The sequence below is a fragment of the Amphibalanus amphitrite genome, unplaced genomic scaffold, assembly GCF_019059575.1.
Source record: "Amphibalanus amphitrite isolate SeventyFive unplaced genomic scaffold, NRLGWU_Aamphi_draft 000773F_arrow, whole genome shotgun sequence".
In the NCBI taxonomy this organism is placed as follows: Eukaryota; Metazoa; Arthropoda; class Thecostraca; order Balanomorpha; family Balanidae; genus Amphibalanus; species Amphibalanus amphitrite.
Genome location: NW_024882267.1, coordinates 296,627 through 323,188, shown reverse-complemented (window position 1 = coordinate 323,188; position 26,562 = coordinate 296,627). Strand labels below are relative to the sequence as shown.

At 50.1% G+C, this 26,562-nt stretch overlaps 1 protein-coding gene and 2 non-coding genes across 10 annotated transcripts in view; 2 read left to right on the top strand and 1 right to left on the bottom strand.

The window, feature by feature from the left end:
* The window catches only part of LOC122365931 (disks large 1 tumor suppressor protein-like), a 96,064-nt gene that overhangs the window by 9,715 nt on the left and 59,787 nt on the right, over window positions 1-26,562 (top strand). For all 8 annotated transcript variants that reach the window (XM_043337588.1, XM_043337587.1, XM_043337586.1 and 5 more), the window contains exon 2: window positions 17,106-17,291. In XM_043337588.1, coding sequence (XP_043193523.1) covers window positions 17,196-17,291 — 96 coding nt within the window. In that variant the 5' untranslated portion in view covers window positions 17,106-17,195. The remainder of the gene's footprint in view (window positions 1-17,105; window positions 17,292-26,562) is intronic.
* On the top strand, window positions 14,476-14,562 carry Trnay-gua. The gene is given in 2 exon segments: window positions 14,476-14,512; window positions 14,527-14,562. It is a non-coding gene; the product is annotated as a tRNA-Tyr (tRNA).
* Trnay-gua lies at window positions 25,897-25,982 on the bottom strand. Its single transcript is given in 2 exon segments — window positions 25,897-25,932; window positions 25,946-25,982. It is a non-coding gene; the product is annotated as a tRNA-Tyr (tRNA).

The window sequence follows — 26,562 nt, the reverse complement described above, 5'->3', positions numbered from 1 at the left end:
GGATACAAATAGTGCGGTTTGTTGCCCGTTTGTGGTAGGAATTATATACAACCGGTGATGAATCACTTGGTGGAAACGGGTTCTGTAGCTATTTTCTAACGATTTCTTATCCACAAGGACTGATGGTATCTCACCATGGTATTGTGGCGTTTTTTGTTCTATCCCTTTCGTGTATTTTTGGAACATCATTGCTATTCGTGCATAGTCAAAGCTCATGGATGGCATTTTGTAACTCAAACGCCTCGGTGACACTTGGATGACATAATGCTGCCTTAGTCACAGCGGCTGCCTGTGCATCAGTAACACACCACTGACGCTACTTCGGTACATTATTGGGACATCATTGACGCTGTTGGCACATCATCGGGACATCACCGGGACATCACCGAACCTGCAGCTGCACAGTACGGCACGTGACTGGCACTCTAGCGGTGGCGGTAGGAACGCAATCGCAGTCGCGGTATGTTCTTGCACACTATGCAGCTGGTGTGGTGATACTGGCGGTGTAGTGGTGTGACGTCGGCACCGTTCGACTACTGTGAGAACAGTTGTCGATTTGTTGGGCCTCGCCTTGCGCTGTGATGCAGCTGCATCGGCACCATGCTCTCTCTCTCTCTCTCTCTCTCTCTCTCTCTCTCTCTCTCTCTCTCTCTCTCTCTCTCTCTCTCTCTCTCTCTCTCTCTCTCTCTCTCTCTCTCTCTCTCTCTCTCTCTCTGTCTCTCTGTCTCTCTCTCTCCTCTCTCCTCTCTCCTCTCTCCTCTCTCCTCTCTCCTCTCTCCTCTCTCCTCTCTCCTCTCTCCTCTCTCCTCTCTCCTCTCTCCTCTCTCCTCTCTCTCTCTCTGTCTCTGTCTCTGTCTCTCTCTCTCCTCTCTCCTCTCTGTCCTCTCCTCTCTCTCTCCTCTCTCCTCTCTCCTCTCTCCTCTCTCCTCTCTCCTCTCTCCTCTCTCCTCTCTCCTCTCTCTCTCTCTCTCTCTCTCTCTCTCTCCTCTGCTCCCTCTGCTCTGACATGACAGGTCAGCGCGGCAGCGCCCTGGCACGCCGCTGGGTCGTCCCGCCATGACCGGGCTATTGTCGCCGCTCGTCTCACGAGTCCAAATTGCTGAGCGCTGCCAGCCCTTCCAGCTCCCAGCGCGACTCAGTGGGGCGGGGGAGGGGGAGGGGAGTCTGTCGGCTCCACAGGGCCGCTTGCCATTCTGCGGCGAGTCTGTGCTATATAGCCGGCGTCTGCCAGCTCTGGTCTCGCGGGAGAGGCGTTGGACTGGGTTATCTGAGGACCAGGACTCCGGGGAGCTGGCCTCTGCCTGTACTGCTCTGCAGCCTGCCATTCATGCTAAGGAGGCCTGCGGTGAGGGAGTCGTCTGAAAAGTCGCTGACCGTAGGAGCATTGCCGCTGTGAAAAAATGGTGAACCTGAACAATTTTAATGAGAACACATTTATTTATCACTTGTGGGGTTAAAATGTGGCTAGACGGTATCCACAGCGGAACCACCTTTGTGCTTAAGCTGCATCTATTCATTTCGAAACTATTAATGAACTAGCCAACGTTACCAACCCATTAGGAATTCTGGACGGCGGCTGCTGTAATAAATCGAACGGGCGGCGCGCCGGGGCGCTCATCAGTTGTGAATATGGGCCCATTGCTCTCTGCGGGCGGGTCGTCACATTGTTTTGGTGTTGGCCGCCACCGCAGTCCGTCCGGCCAGTGTTGGCAGCAGCCGGGCAGCGTGCTGGGTACGCCACCGGCTGGCTGCATGACCGGGCAGCGTCCCCGTCAGCGTCCTCTTCGGGGGTGTCAGCGCTGATGGTGGCGGGTCTCAGCGCTGATGGTCCTGGGTCTCAGCGCTGATGGTGGTGGGTCTCAGCGCTGGTAGGGTTATGGGGTACGTGTCAGCGCTGATAGTGGGTCAGAATCTCAGCTGGTGCTGGGTCAACAGGTCAAAATAGGAGGGCTGGAGACAGACTTTCAGCACCAGTGGAGGCGAGAGCCGGGCGATAGCGTCTCAACCTTGATATTGATGCAGTACTTCCAGTGCTTTTTTAGCTTCATTAGTTATGGAGAAGGCGTTTCGGCTTTATTGTCAAGATCAAGGAGGTTCTCAGCAAACATCGGGACAGGGGAGCAGGCTCTGAGCGTTCCAGGAATTTCTTCTCGTCATTGATGGGGTCACGGAGCTCCGGCTCTGACTCACGGAGTTTGTCTCCGCCTCATGAAACTCGTCCCGTTATCAGTGAAATACGCTCCAAACGACCGGCACGCGGCCCGAACGACAGTCATGTCTCGTTTATTAACGGTCTTGTCTGTATGGCGCCCAAAAAGGAGAAGTTTCTATAGCTGCTTCTACGAAATGCCGCCGGCATGAGAAGTTCTCTTCTCCGATCAACTTTGAGTTTGCCCCGTGTAAATTTTCATTCAGGTCGATGGGATGAATGAAGAGTAGTGCATTTAAAAAAAAAGAAATTGTGTCCGAATGGATGAATGAGTGGCTATGAGCCCGGGAGCCCCGCTAAGCAGTGCTTGTTGCGAATATGGGGAGTTGTATGTTTTATGTGACCCGATAGTGTTCCCTGGTAATATTTATATTTGTTGATGTGATGGTATTTATTTAGTGTATGATGATTGATTGCTTGTGTTGTACTGAGTGACCGATGCGTGACTCACCGCCCCTCAATGACCCAGCTGGCAGCTGCACCCCATGTCCTGACGCCTCGTAGTTAGGATGAGGAATGAACGCGTCAAATCCAGGATAGAGACCGCCATGTCTCGTTCCTTACGATGCAGTGTATAGTGTATATGGTTTGCAGTGACAAGAATTAATTGCAAGAAGAAACCTGAATTTAGCTGGCTACTCGTATGCTTTTATTGACTTTGATTAGTAATATTTGCAGTGACGGTTATTTTGGAACTGACTGGTATAATGAAAACAATGCAAACGGAGGACAGTGATTGCTGCAGTGGCAATCCCTTTGTGAACAACACATTTCGTTGAGGTAGCTGAATAGCTGTATAGCTTTGGAGACACATTTCCTAACCCCAACTCATTGAACGTCCCTCGCCGTTCCTGGATGCTGCCAAATGCATAATTCTGACAGCGAACGGCCTCTTGTTGGACGTTGCTCAAGCCCCAGCAGTTTTCGAGTCACGAGATGCATACCGGGGACATTTGGCTGCAAGTTGACCCGTTTTGCTTTTAATTTATATGACTTCGCTCTGAAGCTGGGACATAGCTCTCTGTGGATGATATGCTGAATTAACTAAACTAACCTACGACATGCTCCGAAACCGTGTTCCAAACAGGTGCCGTCCTTTTGTTGCCGGGTAGAGCTAGTTTGGCCTCCGTCCAGAGTTTCATCTCTTTCTCTCTTGCTCTTGAGTTTAAGTTATCTAGCTTAATCGCTCTTGAGTTAAATTGTCCTACGTTTTTTTTTTATCTATGCATATTATGTATGCTATAATTTGTCTTTTTGATGCTGTTACCTTTTTTCAAATCAATAATCGCATTGCCTCATATCTGTGGAATGCAATGCAGGTAATGAAGCTGTTGGTGCCACTTCTTACGGGGCACTGTGGTGCTTATACAATCGAACGCATCGCAGCTTAGAGAGTATATCGGGGAACAGACACCCCAAACTTTCATAAATATCGCGGCCCCGTCATTTTGTCACGGCCGTTAACAGGCAGCAAAGCCATCATCTAATCACGGAGTGCTTCCATTGATGTGGTTATTGGAACTGACAACCTTTTCCCGTGACACAACAAACATATATCCTAGCTTTGAGATATGTTTTATATCCACCGAGATCACAGACCAACCCTCGTATCCACGTGTGTTATGACCGAGAGAGGGCGGGCGGTGACCGATGCGGAGAGGTGCTTCGCAGCCTCCGTCGCGCGCCGGTCTACCGTCCGCCGGTCACCGATCCTACCCAGTTGGCAGCGATCGAACTAGGCCAGCCGCCGGCGACCGGACGACGACCGACGACCCCCGACCGACGCCGCTACCGACGACCGGAAAAATACACCCCAGCAGATACCTGCCGTGACCGCCAACAGGTGCCGATGGGTGTCCGGACTGATGTGAGGTCGAGTCCTGACCTACGGCATTACTACTTAAAGTCGGTAAAAGCTGCCAAATTCATAGCCTTGCGCTGACGCAACTCCTTTTGAGCGCGCGTGAGGAATGTTTTGTATATTTTTGTAGGCTAAAATACATCAGCATATTTCCATATCAGCCAGGCACTGACTCCAGCAGGCTTAGTATTTCAATGCAAGATTGGCCGAGGACGAGTTTGGCTCGCTCCAGACACACCAGTCCACAACTTCTACCAACCTCTACAAGTTCGCCGGTACTGAATCTAAACCCACCACTGGGCCCGTCGTTTGAAAGTTGCACCAGAAGTTACATGTGCTTTGACAGGACACATGCGCAGTTTGTCCCTGGGGTGTATTACATTTTTGGATGACTGAGGAATCCCCTTGCTCAGGGAGCGCATCGGGTTTGCTCGATTGTCGCCGTGTGATATGTTAGTCGGGGTTGTAGTCTTCGCACAGCGCCCAGCTTCTTCATTTTTTCAGTGTTTAGGCTTTTCATAGTAAATCTGGCTGACATTTTTACACGGTAATATATTTCCTTATGTTCAATGATATTGCTGAATTTTTTTGTCCATCAAAGTGAGCTCAGTGTTCATACCCCACCCGGATTGCGCCAGGCGGATTTCAATGTCGCCGAGGCGCTGGCCGAGGCTGGCGCTGGCCGAGGTTGTCCGGCACTCTCGGCCAGCGCCAGGCCATTTTCCTTCGCCTCCTCCCTGGACGTATTACCAAATCGCATTTGTACCACTCGCCGGGCCTATTACGTTTTACGGTCGCCGCTCAGGCATCGACCGTGCTCCGGCAGGGTGACCAGGGGCTCGGGTGGACGGACAGCATGCCGTGCCCGGCCCGGGCCCGTCTTGTGTTCTGTTGGTCGGTGGTGGGGCCACCTTTGTGGGCCGTGGTCCAGTCTGCGGGCGTGCCGCTCCCGAATTGGATGCTGGGTAGTGGAGACAGGTCACGCCACCGATAACAGTCAGGGATGGGGATGGGTCCACCGGTAGCCATTGGGTGGCGCCGAACGATGTCGGGCAGGGTACCATATTACGTCATTGGGTACAACCTAACAATGCTGATAGTGGACAAGACAATGAGTAATGCCACTGGACAGAGTATCACGTCATATTACGTCATTGGATATCACCCAACAGCGTTTTGCAGGACACGGGACACCGTGTAATGCTGAATGGTGCTGGATGAAATCGGTTAGAACACAGAGTACTGCTGGATGCTATAGCTGAATGCTGCCTGTTACATTCATTTCTGCTGAATGCTGTCGTTTGGAGCTCCGAGCACTGTTGAATGGTGCTGGATGGACACCATTGGCAATGATGGGTCGCCATGGGGTGCCACCGGCCGCCACCGGCCACCGCTGTGTATCATTGGCGCCCAGCGGGTCACACTAATCACCATTAGCCAGATACGATATAACAGCAATGTGCGCACACTGTCGACCTTTGGTGGACATTTAATTGGCCATAAATATGACAAGAATTAATACTCTGAAGAGGCAGGTGCTACAATAACTTAGTTATACACTACAAATCGGGTCCGGACAGCCAAGTTTGGCGATTACTTGGCGCTTTTAGCCGACCGTATTATCGATTGGTTTGATATGGGGCCTAACTTCGTTCGAAAGAAGATAATGGAAATTCTCCATTACCTAACTGTAAAGTTGGGGTCATCTGTAGGCTGAAGCTTTCGATGATAGTTACTGTATTTTTTACAGCAACCGCTCTGGTTAGGAGTGTTATGAATAAGTCGCATTTAGTTCAGATTTATCTAGGAGGTGTTTCCATTTATTCTGTTTTCGGTAAGAAGCGTCGACGCCTTGCTGAAATCCACTCTTCAAGTGGTTTTGTGATCAGTGATGCTTATGGTGGCTTGTTGATGTTTATTTTTGTCATCATCAATCTGTCTAGCTGCCTTTTGGACCATCGAACCACAAGTGATGCCCCAGACTTGATATGTCAATGTGTCGGACGGCAGACAGCCCCGGGACGGCGAGCGACGTTCCCAGAACCGAAATAAGTGCGCGACAGCAGACTGCAGATTCCGCTCTGAAGGAACGCTGAGAAAAGCTGAACTCGACTGTATGGCGAGTTGTGCCTCGAGCGCCCAGAAAACATTATTTGATATGCGCTGTTGCTGCTTTCAATGCTACGCCTAGTTGTTGGTGCGCCGTGATGCGCTATTGTGCGAGGATGCGTCTCGTACTGAATCTATCGTCAGCTGATGTATATGTTCAACAGTGGCTGGGAAGAGCAACGCTGACATTTTCAATAGCTTCGCTCCTTTCCTCAGGGATGTGCTCTCCAGCGTTTTTGCTTCCTCTCAGTCAGCTCACGGGGTTCGGCGCTGTCTTCGGTAACCTTCCAACTGCCCGGTCTATAACGAGCTGTCGGAAATGGACGCCTTTGAGTCGTTGGCTAACTGGCCTTCCCGGCAGCGTTTGTTCAAGAGTCAAACGTCTATTGTTAGTTAGCCAGAGGTCAGCAGTAGGGCGGTAGGCGTAGAACGCAATGTCAGAGGGTGTACTGGCACAGTGCTAGCTGACGTTTTCTTCCCACTTAAATTTATTAAATTTAAGTAGGAAGAAAATACATTTATTAAATTTGGCCCACTTAAATTTATTAAATTTAAGTAGGAAGAAAATACATTTATTAAATTTGGTGTGCACTGTGATCACTGATCATGAAGGTCATGAAAGGACCGGGTTTCCTAGCATATAACGTTTGCATGAATACTCTGCGCGCTTATTTCCATACCTTCCCTTTTCTTTAGGTTTTAAGAGAAATCGGAATGGATAAATATGTTGCTGTTGGAATCGTATCTTCTTCGCACACTTTCTGACACGATTCCACTCTCACTTAGGCCAAACTTTTTAACGAATACCACGGTAACGCTGGGGTTGAAGGTACTGCCAGTTGCTACCCCAAATCACGTTTCATCCAACGTTGAGCCGCCATAACGAAATCGAACCTGACCGGGCAGCGGCTATGGAAGTTATCGTCTCCTAGCCGTGGTTCAGAAACGGCGGCTTCTGGTCTGATTGGAAGATCTGCCGTTCCCCAGTGGAAAGTCACTGTGGCTGACCCATGATTTGTCGCAGAAAAGTATGCTTTGGTTGTTTCACGGCCCCCATGCCGAGGCAGAATGAAATGGTTGTGACCTGATATTTATTTGATGTTGTTTGAAGTGTTCACAAGTAGGTGGTCATAGGAAATAATTGTGTTAATTTGGTATGGTTTCTTGATAGATACCTAAAGATGATTTCATATTACTGGATTTTATATTGATTTCATTGCAATGGTATGTCTTTGCTATTGTATTGATTCACGTGACTGAAAATTCAGCCCCAGAATATTTGTTAGCCTCATGACATGTTACTTTGATTTATTTTACCTAATTTCTTTCATATTATTTACATATTTACCCGCTACTTGTTGGATTACCTCATTGTTTGTTGGCCTTGTGATGCACTGGATCAGCGTATGACGGTCATTTATATGAGCGGCTTTTCACTGAACCATGTCAGCGCGCTATTACCAGTTCTGTCTCGGCAAGTGAACAGCGTGTAATGCATGCTGTCTATCATTGCCGCTTGTTCTGATACCTTAGCGGATCCTATGCTACTCAGTATTCTTGATCTAAATCATTTATTATGTTCAATGCACAATATTCTTAATTATTTCATAAGAAAAGTAGGTATGGAACGTTATGACATGGCGGCTTGTTACCCATTTGATCTGTTTCTTCCAATTATAAAGGTCAAGTGCTGCTCATAATTCTTGAGCCATCAAAAAAAAAAAAAAAATGTGCGCGTGGCTGGAGATGAATTTGCTATCGCTCTTAATATTTGAGCAATTTCTTAAGGATGAATCTTACGGGAGCAACTGTTGGTCTTGCACTGCAGTACCTGCGGTTTGCTTATGTGGCTACATTGTGTTACAGAACATTCTCCCTTCTATACGACATTCGATGCTTGTTCTATCAGGATGCTCTTTTCAGCTTTTCAGCGTCAAAACACTTGTGGAAAGTGTAAAATGACAACAGCGTGTATGTCGGCGCGTAGTGGCACACCTGTGGTAGCGACGGTTACCTATGTATGTCTGAGTGTTTTCTTTTTTGCGGGTTGAGGGGTCCAACTGTTGCCGAGTTTTCTTGCAGCGATATTGGTTTCGTGGTCTACCTGTATGCATTATTGTATTCGATTTGGTATTAGCCATTTATTGCCGGAAGAGAAAGTGGAGATAAATAATGATTCATGTCTATTATATTTCATCCTGGCATAGCAGAAGCCGTTTCTGATCTGCTCTCCAGTCAGACAGTGGCTATTCGTTTTCGGGATCCGTACCTCTGATCTGCTGTCCTCTACGCCACTCTGTTCCTCGTTGTTACGCTTCCGCCGCCTCGCCGCCCTACAAACATATCACCAAAGACGAACACTAACAAGCAAAACTCCACGGTTCGGCGGTACACCGAGACCGCACCGGTGCCAGCGATGGTCGGATAGCGTCTGAGCTCCGCGCCGCTGCCTGGCTGCCTGGCCGGCCGTGCCAGCTCCGGGGCCGCTCTGCCGCTCTGTGCTTTGTCCCCGGCCGCCAGCTGGCGGGGAGGACCGGCGTCACAGACACAGTCTGTCAGCTGTGACCCGACCCGGCCCCGGGGCGGGACCGGGCGGCCGGCGAGCTCGGGGGCGGGCCGCCTCGTTCCCGAAATCGGCCCGTCTGTCGCCGTCGCCCGTCGCTCGGCGGTGGCAGCTGAGTCGCCGTCGTCGCGGCGCCACGTCTGCCGGTTCTGCCTCGGTGCGTCGTCGTCTCGCGCTTGGGAGGCGCTCGTCGCTCCCTGACGAGTCTCCGGTGCTGACGCGCTCGCGGAAGTGTCGCGGGTCACATCCGTATGACCCCGGTCACCCTCAGACGTTGGAGAGGGGCTGGACTGAGGCTGACTGAGGACGATGCGAATGGGCCGGCCGTAAACATTTTACATTGGTTTCGAGATGTTGCTATCGCGAATGTGCTCAGACAAAAGTGGGAACAAGGCTGAGTGACACACTATGTAGACTGACCTGAGGCATGATTCGATGGTTAGAAAAACGTTCCAGCCCCGGCCAAGAAGTGGTTTAGTAGGGATTCAATTGTCAGTTGCTATTAGAAAATAAATATTTCTAAGCAATATCTCTTATGAGACTTGCATAGACACCATAAAATGTTGAGAGTCGGTGAGATATGATAGCGGCATTGACAAAGCAAAGATCCTGATGGTAACAATATTATTATGTCTTGCGCTTCTGACGGCGTACTGTGTACAGGAAGAAGGCAATAAGGTGGTTTATTTATTTGTGCGAAGCTCGCCTTTTTGCTATAAAATGTTATTACGGGACCATCTGCGCTAACAATGTTCCTAGCCGCCCCATATGTTGCACACTCCTGAATGGCACGGACTGTGGAATGGAGCGCATCTTTGATCCGGACTGAACTAACAAAATGATGCATATAACCGGACAAGATAGTTGGCTCCGCTTCAGCCGACGGCGGAGTGACGTTTCGCATCCCTCATGTGTGACTCATAAAGCTCCGACAGACCTTTGACCGGCTAATGAAAGGCGCAGCTCAGAGACACGCACCGTCATTTGTGATGTAAGCGCGCTGACACGACATTCAGCTGGTGATGATTCAGGTGGCATTTGTTGGCGACGGGTACGGACCACGTGTTGCAATGCCTTTTCAACCTTCAACTCGGTTGCACTTGTCCGCGAGCCTGTCCTTTTTTGTGCGGTGGAAGACAGATGGGTCGAGCAACTGGCGGACAACCTTTTCAAATGGTGTGTGAATGTCTTTTCGAGTTCGTCGCCTGTGGGCATTCTGAATGTACGGGGAATGGCTCTGTTATATACTTTAAAGGTCTTGATGGAGGTCGTACCTACCAGAGACTGGCCAAATTTGCACATAAATGTCCGCAGAAATTACGACCGTAATAGCTCCATCAATATTATTTAAAATTAGAATGCAGAAAGAATTGGACAAACGGGCTGCATCTTTTCCGTCGCTGAACTACGATTCAGACTGGGATGAGATTGTGAAGTTCACCCTTACGCGAGCGGGTTTCCCTAAGTATTGGAGGGCCTCGCCTCACGTCTCTCGCTCTCACATACATGTGTGTCATTACGGAGTTATAACTTGTTACGCGAAAATTCAATTTCACACAAGTGATACTTGGCAGAGCGTCACGCCCTGCATAAAATTGACAATAGACCTTATGAGTCTCGTCAAACGAAGACATCTTGAAATGCCGAGCTGCTTGTCGGGCGGCACAGTATCGATTCAGGCGTTTGTCGCTAGAGCCATCTAGCGAGAAGGGATGTAAGCTGGCGCCGGGATGGCGCAATTGGTCTGTTGTGTGTGACCGCCGACTGGAAAATTGGATTTGGATAGTGACTATGTAATCGCGGCTGTTTAATTTGGTTTAGACGACGGATGTTCCAATGAATTTAAATGGTTATTGTAAGGCGTGTGCCTCCAAGGGCAAACAGTGTATCTATCAACTGATTCCAGTGCCAGCCAAAATTACCTAGGTTATATAGAAATAACCAGTTGTGTCATTTAAGCATACATAGCTACAATTGATGCTGATTGAATACCTTTAAGGGGACGCAAAACCCTACGGTGGCCGTCTCGCATCGACTTCAAGCGTCATACATATTATATTCACCTATCTTGAAACACTATTTAGCTAAAAGACAAAGCCCCACGTTGAGGACGATTATTTGAAATGTTTAGCATTTAGAAATTATAGTTGAAATGTTAAACAGTTGGCCTTAAGCATTCACCGCAGATATATTTTTAACGTTTTTTTTTAACCCTTGAAGAGAAACAAACTCAGCTGACTGATGATCTTTTTTTCTGCGCAAAAAGTCAAAGTCCGTTTCAAAGTCATTCATATGTATCTGCATTGTCGGTTCATATTCAACCCACAAAGTGTCACTGTCTGGCAGTCGCAGCTGGTCGTCTCTTCAGAGCTAATGTAATTCCTGCTAGCCGGTGTATACCACCAGCAGCGACCCCACCGGCGACCTTATGCGGCTGGCTGGAGCCCCCTGGAGAGAGACTGGCGCGGCGGTGGAGGCCTTTAGCCTGACGGGGGGATGTCGCTTTGACAGTGGTGGCGGCCGCTGGGAGCGAGCCGCGGAGTTCAGTGCTGTAGCGGGGGCGGACAGACGGACGGGCACAGACAGACAGACAGACAGACATGCATGCAGACAGGCAGACAGACAGACATACGAGACATGTTTCGCGTCATTTGACTTATGTGGAATTTAACATGATTTTCAAGTGGAAAATTGTGCCAAAAGTTACGGGTTTACACTAACTCATATTGTTATGAGAGTAATTATTTAGTACTTTGTATTGTGTGTGTAACGGCAGAATTTCAAGTGACTCACTCACTCGTCAAATATTGGTCCTGCGGCTTTAAACATTGTGATGAGACCTTTCAAACATTTCCTCTCCTAAACACTAGCGGACATTTTATCAACCAATCCAACAGGCTGGATGGCTGGATGTTTTGTTTGTTATGGTTTTCAATCTAACTCAATACCGAGGAGCGACGATGTGGTACCGTCAGCGCCGATTCTCTCATATCTTGGCCGACTGCGGCCTACATCACTCATGTCTGAATGTGCAGCTGATTGGTTGGATATGTTGAACACTGAACATTGCCATCCGTCACTGTTCAAGACTAGCCTTCTGAGACTAGTCTTAGTCCTTTCGGCTGTTTCCACCAAGCGTTTCATGGTTGTCTGCTCTCATTGGTCGATGGAACGCTGCTTAGAATGCTCTGCTTTTTGTTTCATGCTATTTCTGAGGCCAGTTTCACCAATAAAAAAAACAGACGGCTGCGATTATTTTTTGACAAAACGATAGTCTATAAATCCTATTTACCGGTGGAAAAAGTAGTTGCTGATCAAATAATATAGCACTTGAAAGCTACGTTATTACATTTTTCAAGTCAGCGATTAGAATTTTTAGCAGTAAATGACATTTTGAGACTATCGTTTTGTCAAAAAATAATCGCAGCCGTCTGTTTTTTATTGGTGAAACTGGCCTCTGCACAAGATAAGAACTCCGTGGTAACTAAATATCGTCAGTGGCAATTTGTTGGTGTATTAACCCTCGCCCTGGCAGGGCATTTTTCATAACACGGCCTGGCAGGGGGGGGGGGGTCGATGCGACCCCCCCCCCTCGCGATTGGCTCCTATGGCACCTAGAAACACCAAATTTGGTAGGTAGGTGGGCCCCCTGGAGTTCTCGCCCCTGTGCAAATTTGGTTGCTCTAGGTCAATATTTAGGGGGGTTTTGGGGGGTATGAATGTAAAAATTTCGCTAAAAACAGGTCAAAAGTTTTTCGCTTATAACTTTTGATCTAATTAAGATAGAGCAAAAAGAAAGGCACCAGTGAACTCAGCACGTCAAGGCGCGTCGAATGATATACTTTTTAGCTTGCTTAAGTGTACTTAAAGTTTTTCTTAAATTTTAAGTAAACTTAAATTAATAAATTAAGTTAAAGTTAACCAAATTGCATCATATCGCATATCATTCGATTCGGCTGATCACCAGGAACACAATGATACCATTTTTTAAGCTCTAGCGTCATTATGTGCCAAGTTATTGGCAAAAACGTCATTTGACCTCCGTTGACCTCATTTGACCTGACCCATGGATAAGTACACCAAACAAAGAAGCACCAAGTGACCTGCTGTTAAGTACTGTGGTTTCAAAGCACAAAAGTGATAGAACGAAGCGGATATCTCCAGTATTTTCCGAATTTAGTATTTTCCCATAGGCTTTACATTACGACCTAATGACCTCTAACTGACCTCAGGTCAGTGACCTCAAAAAACCCGAACTATATGTTATACAACTCGGTGAACTTAGCACATCCTGAAAGTTTGAAGGAAATCAGTGCAAAACTGTGAGTTGGACAGGTGCAAAAAGAAAATTGAAATTTGACCATGACCTTGTACCGGTTTTTCTGACCTGGTGACCTGACCCAAGGTCACCCGGACCTGAAATTTTCAGTTCATATGTAAAAAGGTTGCCCCATAGGCTGTGCCAAATTTGGCGGCGCTGCGCGCCGCCGTTTTTACGCTATCTTCGAAAAACCTTAGGGGGGTCGCATCGACCCCCCCCCCCTGCCAGGGCGAGGGTTAACTCATGGGGAGTTCCCGAGTTTTCTGTCGGAAGCCGTCGGGGGCTGGCGTAATGTGCTGGGTCATTGTCTTTCATCTATCCTAATGTGCTCATCCAGTGTCTTCGTTTTTTTTTGCCATGTCTCGGCAATTACTTTGGTTGGCTGCGTTCAGTGTGCTACGTCGGGCAAGCTGCGGCCAGTGCAATAACAGTGTTATTGTTATTGCGTATAAACTCGTTTAACTTGACCACCTTGAAGAATGTAGTCGCGATGCTTTGTCTACCATGCAAGACTTCATAGAACCCTTCACTTTGTTCAAAGTTTTCATAGCTCTCATAGGCCGTAAGTTTAGCTGCGATGCGAACACTTGAGAGTTGAGGCACCGGTTGCGCGGGGTACCGGGTTAGTTTATCAATAGTCGACGTAGCAATGGAACCGGCAACAGTCTGCGTTCCCAGTGCTTGATACCGGTACTCAATCTTCTCTCAGCCGGCATGCGAGGCTTTGGGGCTTTGTACACAGATTGTGCTCCCATTTGTGTAGTCTGTAGTCTATGCTCCCAGTCTGGGTACGGTCTGGTACCCAGCCGGCCGGCCGGCGGTTCGTTGGGGTCCTGTACACAGATTGCGCCCCCAGCCGGGCAGGGGACGGCTCGCCGCCACAGGTGGCAGACGGCGCCTGTTTATTTGGCCCCTGTCGTGAGCTCAGAGGCCGGTCGGGGCTGGTCGGGCCGTAAGAGGGCGAACGGGGGTCTACCGACGGAAGTTCGGCGAATGGTGGAGTCACCACTTACCGTCTGGGGAAGTTGGGCGCGATAGGGATGACAGCGTCTTATTGTGTCGTGTGTATGACTTGGAAGCCTATCAATGAAGCCATTTCACAGTAGGACAAATTACGTCCGTGTAAGCATTGGCCGCCAAGCTCCAGTCTATTTATATTTTGGACGTTCAGCTCTGTCTGCTGGGGTGACCACAGACCTGCTCTCTGTGTGCTAACTGCTGAGTGCCCGCGCGCCGCGCCGTGGAGCGGGCGGCTCCGTCGCGTGATAGGTCTGGGAACAGACTGAGCCGATTCTGGGTTATCTGTGCCGAAGTGAAAGTAACGGGCCAGGCGGGGCGGGGCGTAGATAATTATAACGGTGACGGCGGACGGAGGCCGGGTCGGACCACGGCCGCAGTCCGCGTTGGATGTGCCTCTGGTAGCTCAGTTGGTAGAGCGGTGGACTGTAGCGGTTCGTTCAGGCATCCATAGGTCGCTGGTTCAAATCCGGCCCGGAGGACTTTTTCCTGCAATTGAGCTAGCTTTTAGAGCCAGTAGAGCAGACAATTGTGCCGTTCCTGCTCAGTGCTCACACGCGTATGTAGAGCGGCGGAGTCTCGCACCCGCCGTCGGCTGATGCCGGCTCGCATTCGGCGACGGGCGGTGTTTGGCCATTTGATCGGCCGTCCTACCGGGCTGCCTTTCACGAACAACAGTCGTCGAATCTCTCGATCTTATATTCGGCCAACCCAGCTGACTTCAATATTTTTCACTTTCTATGACATTTTCCTTCTCACGTGGCATTGGCATTTTGCGATTCCGCCTGTGCGCATGCTTCCTCTCCTAGATGTAATAACGTCATCTACCGTCTTTTTTCCTGAGACTAGGAGGTGGCTAAAATGACGGAAACGACCAATGCATGTCGTTTCTCTTCCTATGCGGGCTATGCATTGGGCTTTTCATCAATCCAAATATTATTTTAAACAAAAACAAATGACAAATCGGACTACAGTTTTCAGCTTCTGCACTCTTCGTCTGGTTAAACTGAAATGGAATGAATACAATAATTGGACTGGGCGGCGGCTCGTGTTCAGGCATTGTCGGTCATTGCACCTTCGCATTATAGGGTCTCATACGATTCGGAAGTGGCAGTCTTTTTATGCAGCTGCCTGACTGACTGACTTTGACAATCGCCTTGCATAAATGTCCGTGATGAACTGGCTTTTTGTCTAATCTGGCCCAAAGTTCCTGCGTTTTGTCTTCGGTAGCGGGTCTAAATCTGGTGTGTTTTAATTATTTTATTTCTTGTACAACTTTTGCCCACAACCAAGACAGTTTCCGACTCGTAACCAGGAACAAGTATGGTTCTGCATTAGCAGTGCTGAGCCGGTCGAGGCCAGGAATCGGCGGGTGGACGGAAAACTTCGGTCCCGTCAGCGTAGCCACCCGGTCTTCTGGCGTCCCGGTTACGACCTCTCCCAGTTACTTTACGGCCCTGTTATAATCCCGAGCTTCGTAGCCCAAAAACTCGCGGAATCCCGCGAACTAGGCGCAGTGACGTCATTACAATCCGGTGACGTCACGGTGCGCCCGGCAACCGGTGACCCGACTCCTGAACTCGAGGTCAGGTTCAGAATAGCACGGCTGACCTGACCTGCGTCGCCGGGCTGAGGCGGGGAACTGAGCCGGAAGTGTGACGAAGTTTGGCCGGTGTTGTGACGAGTTTGCCCAACACTTTTCATGTGTGAACCACGCGTCAGGTTTGTGGCAAACTTGACTGACATTTGGTCGTCTTAGAAGTTTCCGTCGGCTAATGCTAATGTGATCAAATTAGGCAGGCTTGGCTAACGAGGGTGAAGGAGTTGAGAGCACCACCAGCAGTGGGGTGATTGGGGTTAGCTTTGCTGCCTTGACATATAAGATTGATGTGTTTGGAACATATGTTTTTTAACCATTTGGCTGTACCTCAGCCGCATAAATATTGTCGTTACCAATACCCAGAGCTAGTTACATATCAGATGAATCCGACACTAACACAATGCATGGTCTATAATACCGCTGAGTCTAGCCACAAGCCAGTATACCCAGACATTAACCAGCTAGATTCCAAGACACCGTGATCCCTCAGCCAGCAAGAATTGCCAGACAGACAACATGCACAGCACCGTTCCTCACCGGCCCTGTCCATCATCAGAAACTCCTCAAAGCTACTTAGGTCACTGCTTACCCGCTCCTATTGATCATCCCCACCAACCAATTGGCACGGGAAAGACCAATGAACAATGCGCGTAGGTTGGAAGCTTCTCGAATGAGATCACTACGGTACACTTCTGGATGAGTAAATCGTCTTCACAATGTGCCAAAGGCGTGCAATTCCTGGTACCGTTTCCAGTTTGTTGGAGCTCGACGCCCACGCAGCTCCCCCTCCCCTCCCCAGGGAGTGGGGGAGGGGGTGGCGGCGATGACGTTGGTTTGATAGTAGCGTTAACGCCTTTCTTTTGAGCATCATAAGACGCGAGTATTCTTTGGTGGATGTAGACTGTAGATGGGGCTGTGGAAACAATGCCGCTGCTGAGATCACTCTGCGCCAGGTGCGAGCCCCGACCGACGGCCATATAATCACCGCGCCCCAGAGCGGACGGCAGTCTGCTCCCGAGTGTTGCACTACTGTGATCGCAATGGCCGCCCTGTCGAGCACTAGTGGTGCCTTTCTGTGTCACTGGGGCCGTGGTGACCCGTACTGGAGACAGCGGCTGCCCCTGGCCCCCCGGGCAGCCTGTGTCATTCAGAGGAGAAACAACGGCAAGGCTCGTGCCGTAGGACGCCGTCAGGTCAGCCAGCCCCCAGTGGTATACATAGCTTGGAGTTTGCGGGCCCGTTCCTTCATTTTCACGCTAGTTGGCTTCTGTACGCGGCGTAAACCTTCCATTACTTGATCAAATACTGAAGGGTATTATTTGGAGAGCTGTCTTTCCCAGCACCGCGCCGATGGGAGATGTGATTGCGAAAAGAGCATTGACTTTGTCCCTACCTGACGTCTCCCCATGTGTCTGTGTGTTGCAGAAGGCGTCCTACGGCGTGGCGGCCGACCCGCCGACGGACATAGTGACCGTGCCGCCCATCTCGGTGGCCAGTCTGGAGGAGTTCTCGGCCATGCCGTCGGACGACGTACCCCACAGCACGGCTAACGGCGAGCACGCCAAGCCGCCGGCCGTGCCCGGCGTGCCGGCCACCACCAGTCCGAACCAGGTCAGTGGGAAGAGGGGACTGGGTGGAATGAAACAGGGGTGGACTGGGTGTGCGAACATTTGATGGAGTGGACTAGGCGAATAAATAATTTCGGTACAGCTGTGATTTCATAGTTCGTTGCAGTTAATTCGATTTGATTACAGGTTTTTGCCGGTTAGGAATAGCATGTGTTGGAAATCGACTGCTTCCCCAGTGAGAGGATGGTTTTGTTGGGAGCTGAAAGGCGGAGATGCATGTTTATTTGATATTGAAGAAACGCCATCACATCCATGCCTTTTACTCCGGTATCGGAGGAACACCTTGCCGCCTATACCTGGCGTGATGTTTACGACAGCAGTGTGGAGTGCTCGGTTCGGCGCACTGCGAGGGCGTTTTGAAAGTCATTTCCAGGTTGTGATTTCAATAATCTCTCTAGTTGACTTGTCGCGGAGCAGATTGGATGTCATCGGCAGGAAGCCGTTTTGGGATCGATGTCGTCAGTCAGGTTAAGTGTAAGCTGATTTTTACCGAAATGTATATCACCAGGTGCCCTCTGTATTTTTAAGTCGGTCTGAGTCTGAGGGAATCACTTCGAAACCACACGAACCATCCGATTTCGAGTTAGAATATCTACTTCAATGACAGGGTCTACCTTCCGCGTAGTTGTGTGGTAAAGCTCGCTTTGAGACGCTTGTCTGACATTTACAGAATAGCTTTCGAAATGCATCTGAAATGTCCTTTGTTAGAAAGCATCAGCATTCAGAATGTTCTCCTTTTGAGTGAGGCGCTGTTAACATAAAATAGAAGCATTGATCAGGTTAGCCCTTACGAAGTGTGCAATATCAACAATTCCTGGGAGGGTTGCGGCATGCAGAGACAGGCCACTCTTAGCCAGCTACCGCCTTCCAGTCGCCAGCCGCCCATTCGCCAGCCGCCTCACCCATTAGTCCCGGCCTGGAGGGTAGTTACCGCTGACATCTGGCTTCTGCCGGCCGATGGCGCTGGGAAAGTTCTGCACATGCATAATTAACGTGTTCAACTTGCAGCTCAGATGTCGGGAAGGTCAGGCAGTTGACGCCGATCGCTGACGGCATCTAGAGAAATGGCTTTACGACCGGTGTAGCTTTGCTGGTCGTTACGGAACTTCTGCTCGTGAAGGTCTCCGTCCCTAGAGGAGCGTTCTTAACCCTCGCCCATGTAGGGGGGGGGGGTTGGTGCAACCCCCCCCTGAGGCTTTTCGGAAATAGTGCAAAAACGGCGGCGCGCAGCGCCGCCAAATATTGGGTACCTTATGGGGCAAACCTTGCGCATCTTTTGATAAAAAAAAAAAATTAATTTGACCGGGTCATGTCAGGTCACGGAGTTATGACGTCACAAAGGGAACAGCCTCCGGCCGGATTTTCACAAACTGAGTGCCAACGCCCGAGGTTTCCTGCCGGTGGTACGGACATCGGTTGATGGATCGTGATGAAACTTCCCATGCATGTTGGGGCAAGTATTGGCTATCATAAGGTATAAGAAACTTGACCGGGTCAGGTCAGGTCACGGAGCTATGACGTCACAAGAGGAACAGCGTCCGGTACTATTTTTGAAAAGCGCCCGAACCACTATTTTGCTAATTCTTGTCACCTCAATGGGAATATGCAGCAATATTAGCTTCTATAGGGAGCAAATGGAACTCCCAAATCCAAAAATACAATCAGATTTCAAAAATTTAAATTTTGATTTTTCGAATTTCTGCCGCCGACTGTGACCTTGCCGACTTCCGGCGCTCCCAACGCGCCATTTTTAGAGCTAGGGAAACGAAATACATACCAAACGATAGAGAATTGATCAAGGAACACGATAGTGAAGGTTTCAAGTCGATATCTCCCACCGTTTTGCCGCAATCGCCGCGGAAAGTTGAAAAAAGTCTATTTTTCCGAAAATTTGACCTTTGACCGGTCAAAAGTAGGTCAAATGTTGACCTAGGACCAAAAAATATACCACCAATCGCGAGATCTCGGCGAGAGCAATCCGTTGGTCTTTTCCGCTAAGCTCTACGACGCTCCGTTTTCAAACGCCAAGGGGGGGTCGCACCAACCCCCCCCCCCCTGCATGGGCGAAGGTGGCAGATCGCCGTTTACGGGCGAGGGTTAACATGCATTCCAATGTTCAGTTACAGCCCTGCCTAGTGAATGGCCTAGATTTTTTTTTGGTGTAATTCTTTCAACTGCATTGTTTAACCCTCGCCGGACCTATTGGTTTTCTACATACGCGCCGGCCGAGGGGGGGGGGGGCGGGTACGACCCCCCCTCGCCGTTTCGCCCCTGGTGGAGCTAGCGCGTCGCGGAAAAAACGAGTGTGTGCGCCGTTACGAGACGCAGAGATTGGTACCCGATTTTAAGGTCCTAGGTTTTTTTTTATAATAACTTGTTTTTTATACCGTGCGGTGTTACATTGTATGACGAGGGTATTGGAATAGCCCATTTTGTGTGGAAATACCTGATGATGTGAAATGAAAAAATAAATAAATAAATAGGTCAACCGGTGACCTCTGAGGTCAGGTCAAGTGCCCCGGGGTACGGTTCAGTTTTTGGTGAATAACTTCGCAAAAAACGGCCGCAGAGCCGCGAATTTGGCAGCATCGTGTTCGCCTCGCTCAGGCGCGTCGAATGATATACTTTTTGTTCGGGTCAGGTCAACTTGGGGTGTTGACCTCAGGTCAAGGTCAGGTCAGCACCCCCAGGTCACGAAGTTGGTCGAAAGAGGTCATGTCGCATATCATTCGATTCGGCAGGTCTTCCTGAGTCCATTGGTGGCTTTCCCGACTCGCTAGCTCAATTTGATCAAGAGTTATTGACGAAAAACTAATGTGACCTTGATGACGTCATAAATGACGTCACGCAAGGTCAGCATTGCAAAAGTGACGCATCTCACCTTGCAAGGAGTGCATCAAATCACGATTATGTGTGCTTGAGATAGTTGGAGATCGTTCCCGGCGCCAGAATAGCAGTTTTCATTTTTCCCCATTGACTTATAATGGTGAGGTCACGAAAATGACCTGACCTCATATGACCTTTAGGAAAAATCCGAGATATACAAATTGTGAGACTCATAATGGATACTAGATCCTGCAATTTCATTTCCCTGTGACATCTCCTCTGGCAGTGAGGGCGTTGCGAAGCTGCGACATCTGAAGACCGTGCAGAGGTTCACTTATGACGTCATAGGTCAGTGACCTGACCTGACCCAAAAATGCGGTTGGTGTCAAAAGATGCGGCTTGGATCAAAGGTCAGGTATGCCAAGTTTCAGCTCTCTATCGCCAGCGTGTTCGGAGCTATCGCGAAAAAAACCCTATGGGGGGGGGGGGGGGCGGCACCCGCCCCCACCCCTCGGCCGGCGAGGGTTAACTCCAGCTCCTGCGTTCGAAATTTGCACTGGGTCTTTCCCCCGTTACATTCCAGGAATGCCCTCGCTGCCTGCTGAACCCCATTAACACCTCCAGTGTTGGGCTGGCCCGGACTTACCGAGCCGGGCAGCGGGCACAAGTGGGGCCGATGGCGACATTGCCATCTGTGGCCACCCTATCGGCTATGCATGGGATCGTTATGGATAGCGCCGTTGCTCGCGAGGGTGACCGTCAGCGCGAAATGCGCCCCGAACGGCCGACAGATGGACGCGCGACGCTCTGCTATAAGATGAAGACCAGGGATGGGTTGACGCGGCGCATCAAAGACAGCCAGAATGGTGACGAACTATGAGGACCGCGCTCTTGAGCAGTGGTTTGTTGAAAAAGCTACGGGGCTGTAGATATTGACTTGCCTCGCGCTGCTTTTTGCTGCATTCTACCCAACCAGATCAGTTTTGTTCTGACCATCAGTATTCTAAATAGGAAAAATAATAATTTAAAGTTGATATTTTACCATCTTTCGTTCGTTACTTTTCTTCTGAATGATATTCGAAGTATTCGAGGGTAAACAGATCGCGTTGCCTGTGTGTTTCCATTCTACAATTGAGTGTCGATGCTGTGCTCTAGCTCCGTCTAGCTCCAAACCTTAGCTCCGTCTAGCTCCAAACCTGACCGGCGACCACGTCTGGGCGCACACTGTTGTCGGTATACACATTCCCAGGGTGTGACACGGCCCGGTCACGGACTGGGCACGGGGCCAGCGGTTTGATGGACCGGTCACGTTTGACGCCATGACGGCCAAGAGCCGCCGATGAGCGAGACACAGGTCCCGTGACGACCTGCGCGCCCCAGCGGCGTGTCTCCCCGGGACTCGGGTGCCTTTATGGTTGCTCCTGAGCTGGCTCAAGTCCCAGAGTAGCGAAGTTCCGTTCGTATCCCGGCTAGTGTGTGTCGTTTGGAAGCTAATGAAGCTATATATTAGCATCTTTTGTGGATAAGCTTTATCCGATCGACGAGCCCCCGAGGTAGCTGAAGTTCAGGGCCTTTATGGCCAGCCTTTGTGAAAGGAAGGCGGTGTGCTCCTTTGTTCTCACTCGCTCCCGGGTCGGACCGGAGTGGCGAGTTGTTGAGTGATGAAGATAGCACAGCGAGCGACGCTAATACGCTGCTGTCTCTTCTCGTCCAATAAAAGGACCTATGGATGGCCTTCGAAGGGTCCAGCGCAGGATCTGTTCCTGTTATTTGACTGTTCCAGGGGCTTTGGGGAACACTGCAATGTTCACGAGATACCCAAGCGTCGAACACTTCCGCATTTTAAATTACCCAGGCGCCTGCTGATTAACTAGTGTACTCTCTTCAATCTATCGCGCTGCAGCTCGTACTGTGTTGACCCCGTGACCCTCACGGTCCGCTCGCTGGTCTCTGGGAAGTCAGCTCCGCCTGCTGCGCTCCCAGCACCTGTGCCGTGCCGTGGCCTCGGCCAGTCTCGGGGGCCGGGCTGGATGTTGGGTCGATTGTTGTCGGCCCGCGGGGCGTAAATGAGTTCGAGGCGCCCTGGCGCCTGTCACCGGCCGGGCCTGTGATCACCGACCGCGCCAAATGGGGAAATTTCGAACGCTGCACGACGCCATTGAGGATTTATTTTCAGCCGATGTCGCTCATTCTGCCTGAAGTTATTTGTTTTTTGCGTGTAGTGATATCGTCTTAATTCGCTTTCTAGAAACTTTCGCTGTTAAATAGTCTGTAAGCGAGTTGATGGCTGCTGAGTTTTATTCTTGGCATTCTTTGTGTAGTTTTCTTTTTTTATTTCGAACTACCCTGCCTTTTCCATCAGGGACATTTTTGGAGTATTGGAACAAAGGCTGTTGAAAACGTCCTTTGACGTTCACGAGATCTATAATTGCATTTGTTGCAAATAAGTCACTCAGAGACACTTAGTCCCGGGCAGCTAATGTGTCTTGGCACTTTGGAGTCGCTCCATTTTGTCGAGAAGTTTTCCCCGTCCCTGGGTCAAGCTAGCGGCTCTCAGAAATCCAGATGAGCCCCCAGAAAATAACGAGACACCAGTAATCGCCTTTCGCTGGAGGCAGCGCCGAGGAAAATGCTGTTAGAACACACGATATAGTGAAATCAGTCCAACGCCAAGTCAGGGTGGCAACTGGCCTTCATTGGGTCAGAATCTTCTGAACCGAACAGTGGACCACACGAACCAGTCTCTGTTCGATAACATGTTGCCAATGTCTCGTCTTGGACAGCTTGTGGATGCCAATGCTTGTCATTTTGAGCATAAAGCTGTGGTGGAACCGTCTTTTGTCTTGTGCCGTCCGCGGAAATTGAATTAGGGTCACCGCATCTTACCATGTCACCAGGCCATGACGGTAGGATGGCCATTGGCCAGTGAATTCTCACCATACAATGCCGTGGTCTTGAAGGTAACGGCGGCAGCGTCTGGTGACATCGCTATCCAGTGCTGGCGGGGAGGGGCGCCCTGGCGACGGGCCAGCGGGTCAGCTTGCCACCAGCTTCCTGCAGCCAGCAATGCTGCAGTATGTCGCCAGCTCCCAGAATCCAGCAACGCCAGCGCCCCAGCTGAGCCTGCCGGATGGCGAATGCCTGTGCTCTGGAGGTAGCTCCAAGCCAAGCGCTCCTCACAAATGGGATTGTGAGTTTCGAAAACGAAAATCCAGGAGAAGACCTACACCCTATCGTCACCGTCTCCTTTGCAGTTTCTGTGGCTCTGTTGTTTCAGCGAATTGATGTGCGGACGGCGGCTGCTGTTGCTGTCCCTTGAAATGTTTTCGTTTCTCCGGGAGCTGTCTTAATTTATTGGATATCTGTGAAGCTCTGCGTGCCCTTGCCAAGACGATTCTTTTGAAGTGATTGGTAAACAGTGGCTGTCGTCTCCTCGTCCCATATGCATTATTCATTTTATATTTGTTCAATCTATGAATTTGCTAATTGTATGCAGTGCTAGGCGGGAAATGCTTTGATGTCACGAAGCAGAATAACTTTGTTCCCTAGATTGGCCAGTCCAGCTGCCGAAATAAAATAACTTTAAATCCAACTGAAAGGCAGTAGCATTTTAGACATGCGTAAAGGGAACACTACTGCACGGGCACTCGTGTTCTTACAACTATGTCCATGCTCATGTTTTTTCACCCCCAAATGCGTTCCCGGCTTATGAATATATCACAGGACAAAGCGTCAGCTGTTATTAATAGCAGTCCGCATATCCGTTCCATGATATTTCCAAGAAGTCGGCTAGTATGTATGGAGGGCGCCGCTGCCAAAGCGACTCTTATCCGTTCGTTTGGCAACCCGTTGTGCTCTGAAGCATGGGTGGCCATTGTTGCCATTGTGTCTGCCAACCATGGGGCTGAGACAGAGCCCGTGAGGCAGTGAGGCAGAAACAGAACTGGTGTGACGCTGCGACCGTGGCATGAAGTCGAAACAGCTGACGAGGGAATTGAAACAGCTGGTGAGGCAATGCAAGGACAGGATCGAATTGCTTATGTTTGCCGTCGAGTCAAAGTTCGTGAGGAACCACAACGTAGATGGAGCTTTTGAAACATCACGGCAAAGACATTCCTGAATGCTGACATCCAGTCAGTCAGTTATCAGTTATGGCGATAAGACAGTTCACGAGACTCACGACAACAGCATGCCATGAGTGCATGAGGCAACATAAGTGGTGACTGGTGAGTGACGAGGCATGGCGACCGAGACAAAGTCGATAAGTTGCCGCGATGAGACGGGGCTGGTCGTTCCCGGGTTCTGGAGAAGCTGGTGAAGCACAGCCGCGCCCGTCGCCGACGGCGTATCATTAGCGCATGCCGCCGGCTACCGGTCTGTCCTACAGCAACAGATCATGGGTTCAGTCAGCAGCGGCTGCCTGAGAGTCACTGGGCCGGATATAGCCGTTGCCGAGCAGTGTCTTGAACCGCACTGTATGCCAGTTTGTTGGGATGCTGGATTATGGTGGGACGGTGAGCAATCTGCCGGTCGTTTGCGAAGCATCGGTACTTTTTGCTACGAAACTTGGAAGGCATGTGGCTATTTGCAAGCGTTCAGCCCCTGATTCGCCCGTAAGGTCGCTCAGAACACGCCCTAGTTCCCGGCCGTCAGGTCACAGGGGATGACCGGAAGCGTTGTTATCGGTGACGAGTGGTCGCGCCGCCCGCCAGATCGGAGATGACTGATGAACTGACCGGCGATACCGACGTCCGAGTGCCGGGGCCAGAAATATGTGCCGGCCTGCCGCCACTACCGATCCTCAGAACAGTGGAGTGGGATGTGTTGTGGCTTCATCTTCATCTTCATCTTCATCTTCGTGTTATCGGGGCAAGAGGCACGATGTCCTGTAGGGCCCGTTCTCGCCGATTTCCATAACTTCACTTGTCTCATTTTTAGGTTATATAATTAACCTAAAAGGATGCAGTAGTTATAGGATGCAGTTAGATGCAGTTAGTTATAGGATGCAGTAAGTTTGCAATGGTACTGACGACTGAGTACGGAGTATTTCATGGCAAGTGCCATAGAGACAAGTGTTATAGATCTGTCCTACTTTGTTGTTTTACGTGATTTGGCTCAGGTATCCACAAGCCAGAAGCAGACTATTATACATAGTCTGCAGATCTACACGACAGATAGTTTCCGCCATCGGATTGTCATCAGCTGTCTGGTCTCTCGTTCAGACAGATCCCTCTCCGAACCATATGACGCCACCCCTGCCGCTATTTGGCGCCGCTGGATGTCACATACGACAGGCGAGCACGACAGGGACTCCCTATAGACTCGCCCCCTAAATCCCATCCAACAGGTGCTCTCCGGCTGAAGGTCGTAAAAGCACGACGTAACATCGAACCCTCCTGGAACGGAACGACCGGTGATGGGTACGATGACGTCACCAGTCCGTGACGTCAGTGAGTTTGATACCGGACGTGCCGGGTTGATGGGGTTCGATTCTGCTTTAGAGACCGGGCCGGTGCTCGGGGTGGCTGAGGCCGACCAGGGCGGCCGGGTCAATCGAGTCAGTGTTGAAACGATGGCGTTGACGGCAGCGGAAACGGGAATGACCCGTCAGTATTCTGTCTGCAGGCTCCGGCAGGAGCTGGGACGGATCGAAGACGAGCCGGATGAATCCAGTTTACGGGTCGCTCATGCTGGTGTGTCGCAAGAAAAACGGGTGAAATAGCTCGGTCTGCGGCATTGGTTTCGGCCGCCATCGCGAAAAGTCCTCCGGGCCGGATTTGAACCAGCGACCTATGGATGTCTGTGTTACCGCTACAGTCCACCGCTCTACCAACTGAGCTACCAGAGGCTGACAGTTTGTCGGCCCCAGAGCGGGGTAAATACCGGTGCGCCCGTCGGATGCAAGATTACTTTACTACTCCGGATGTACATCGCCTATTGTCTACTTCTCTTTCACTTTCTGCTGGCTCTTTACTCTCTAGCACAATCCTGTTGAGCATGGGACGGTGGAACCCAGCCCAGCTGATGGTGAAGAGGGGGAGGCTATGTACAAACATTGATGGTGGAGTGCGATTCTGCGTGAACTATTTCTTACTGTTTGTAGGTAAGAAAAAGAAAAGATGCTGTTACCGAATACCTATTGATTCTCGGGGCTATATATTTGCCGAGACGGATCATGTTCTCACAGTGAAGTTAGGTTGAGTAAAGTTAGCTAGTCTTGTTCTAGCTAGGTGAATCCACGTTGAGGGTCATTTCTTTTCCGTAACATCTTACGATCTTCGTCCTAAAACTACTTACCGGGACAGTGCGTCTGTTCTTGCCAACTGACTACAGGAGTCGGCGTACCTACTGTTGATGTAAGGGTAGATAAATGGAGAGCGGCACTGGCACAAAGGTAGTATTGTGCACCTGGAAAGGCCATCAATCGC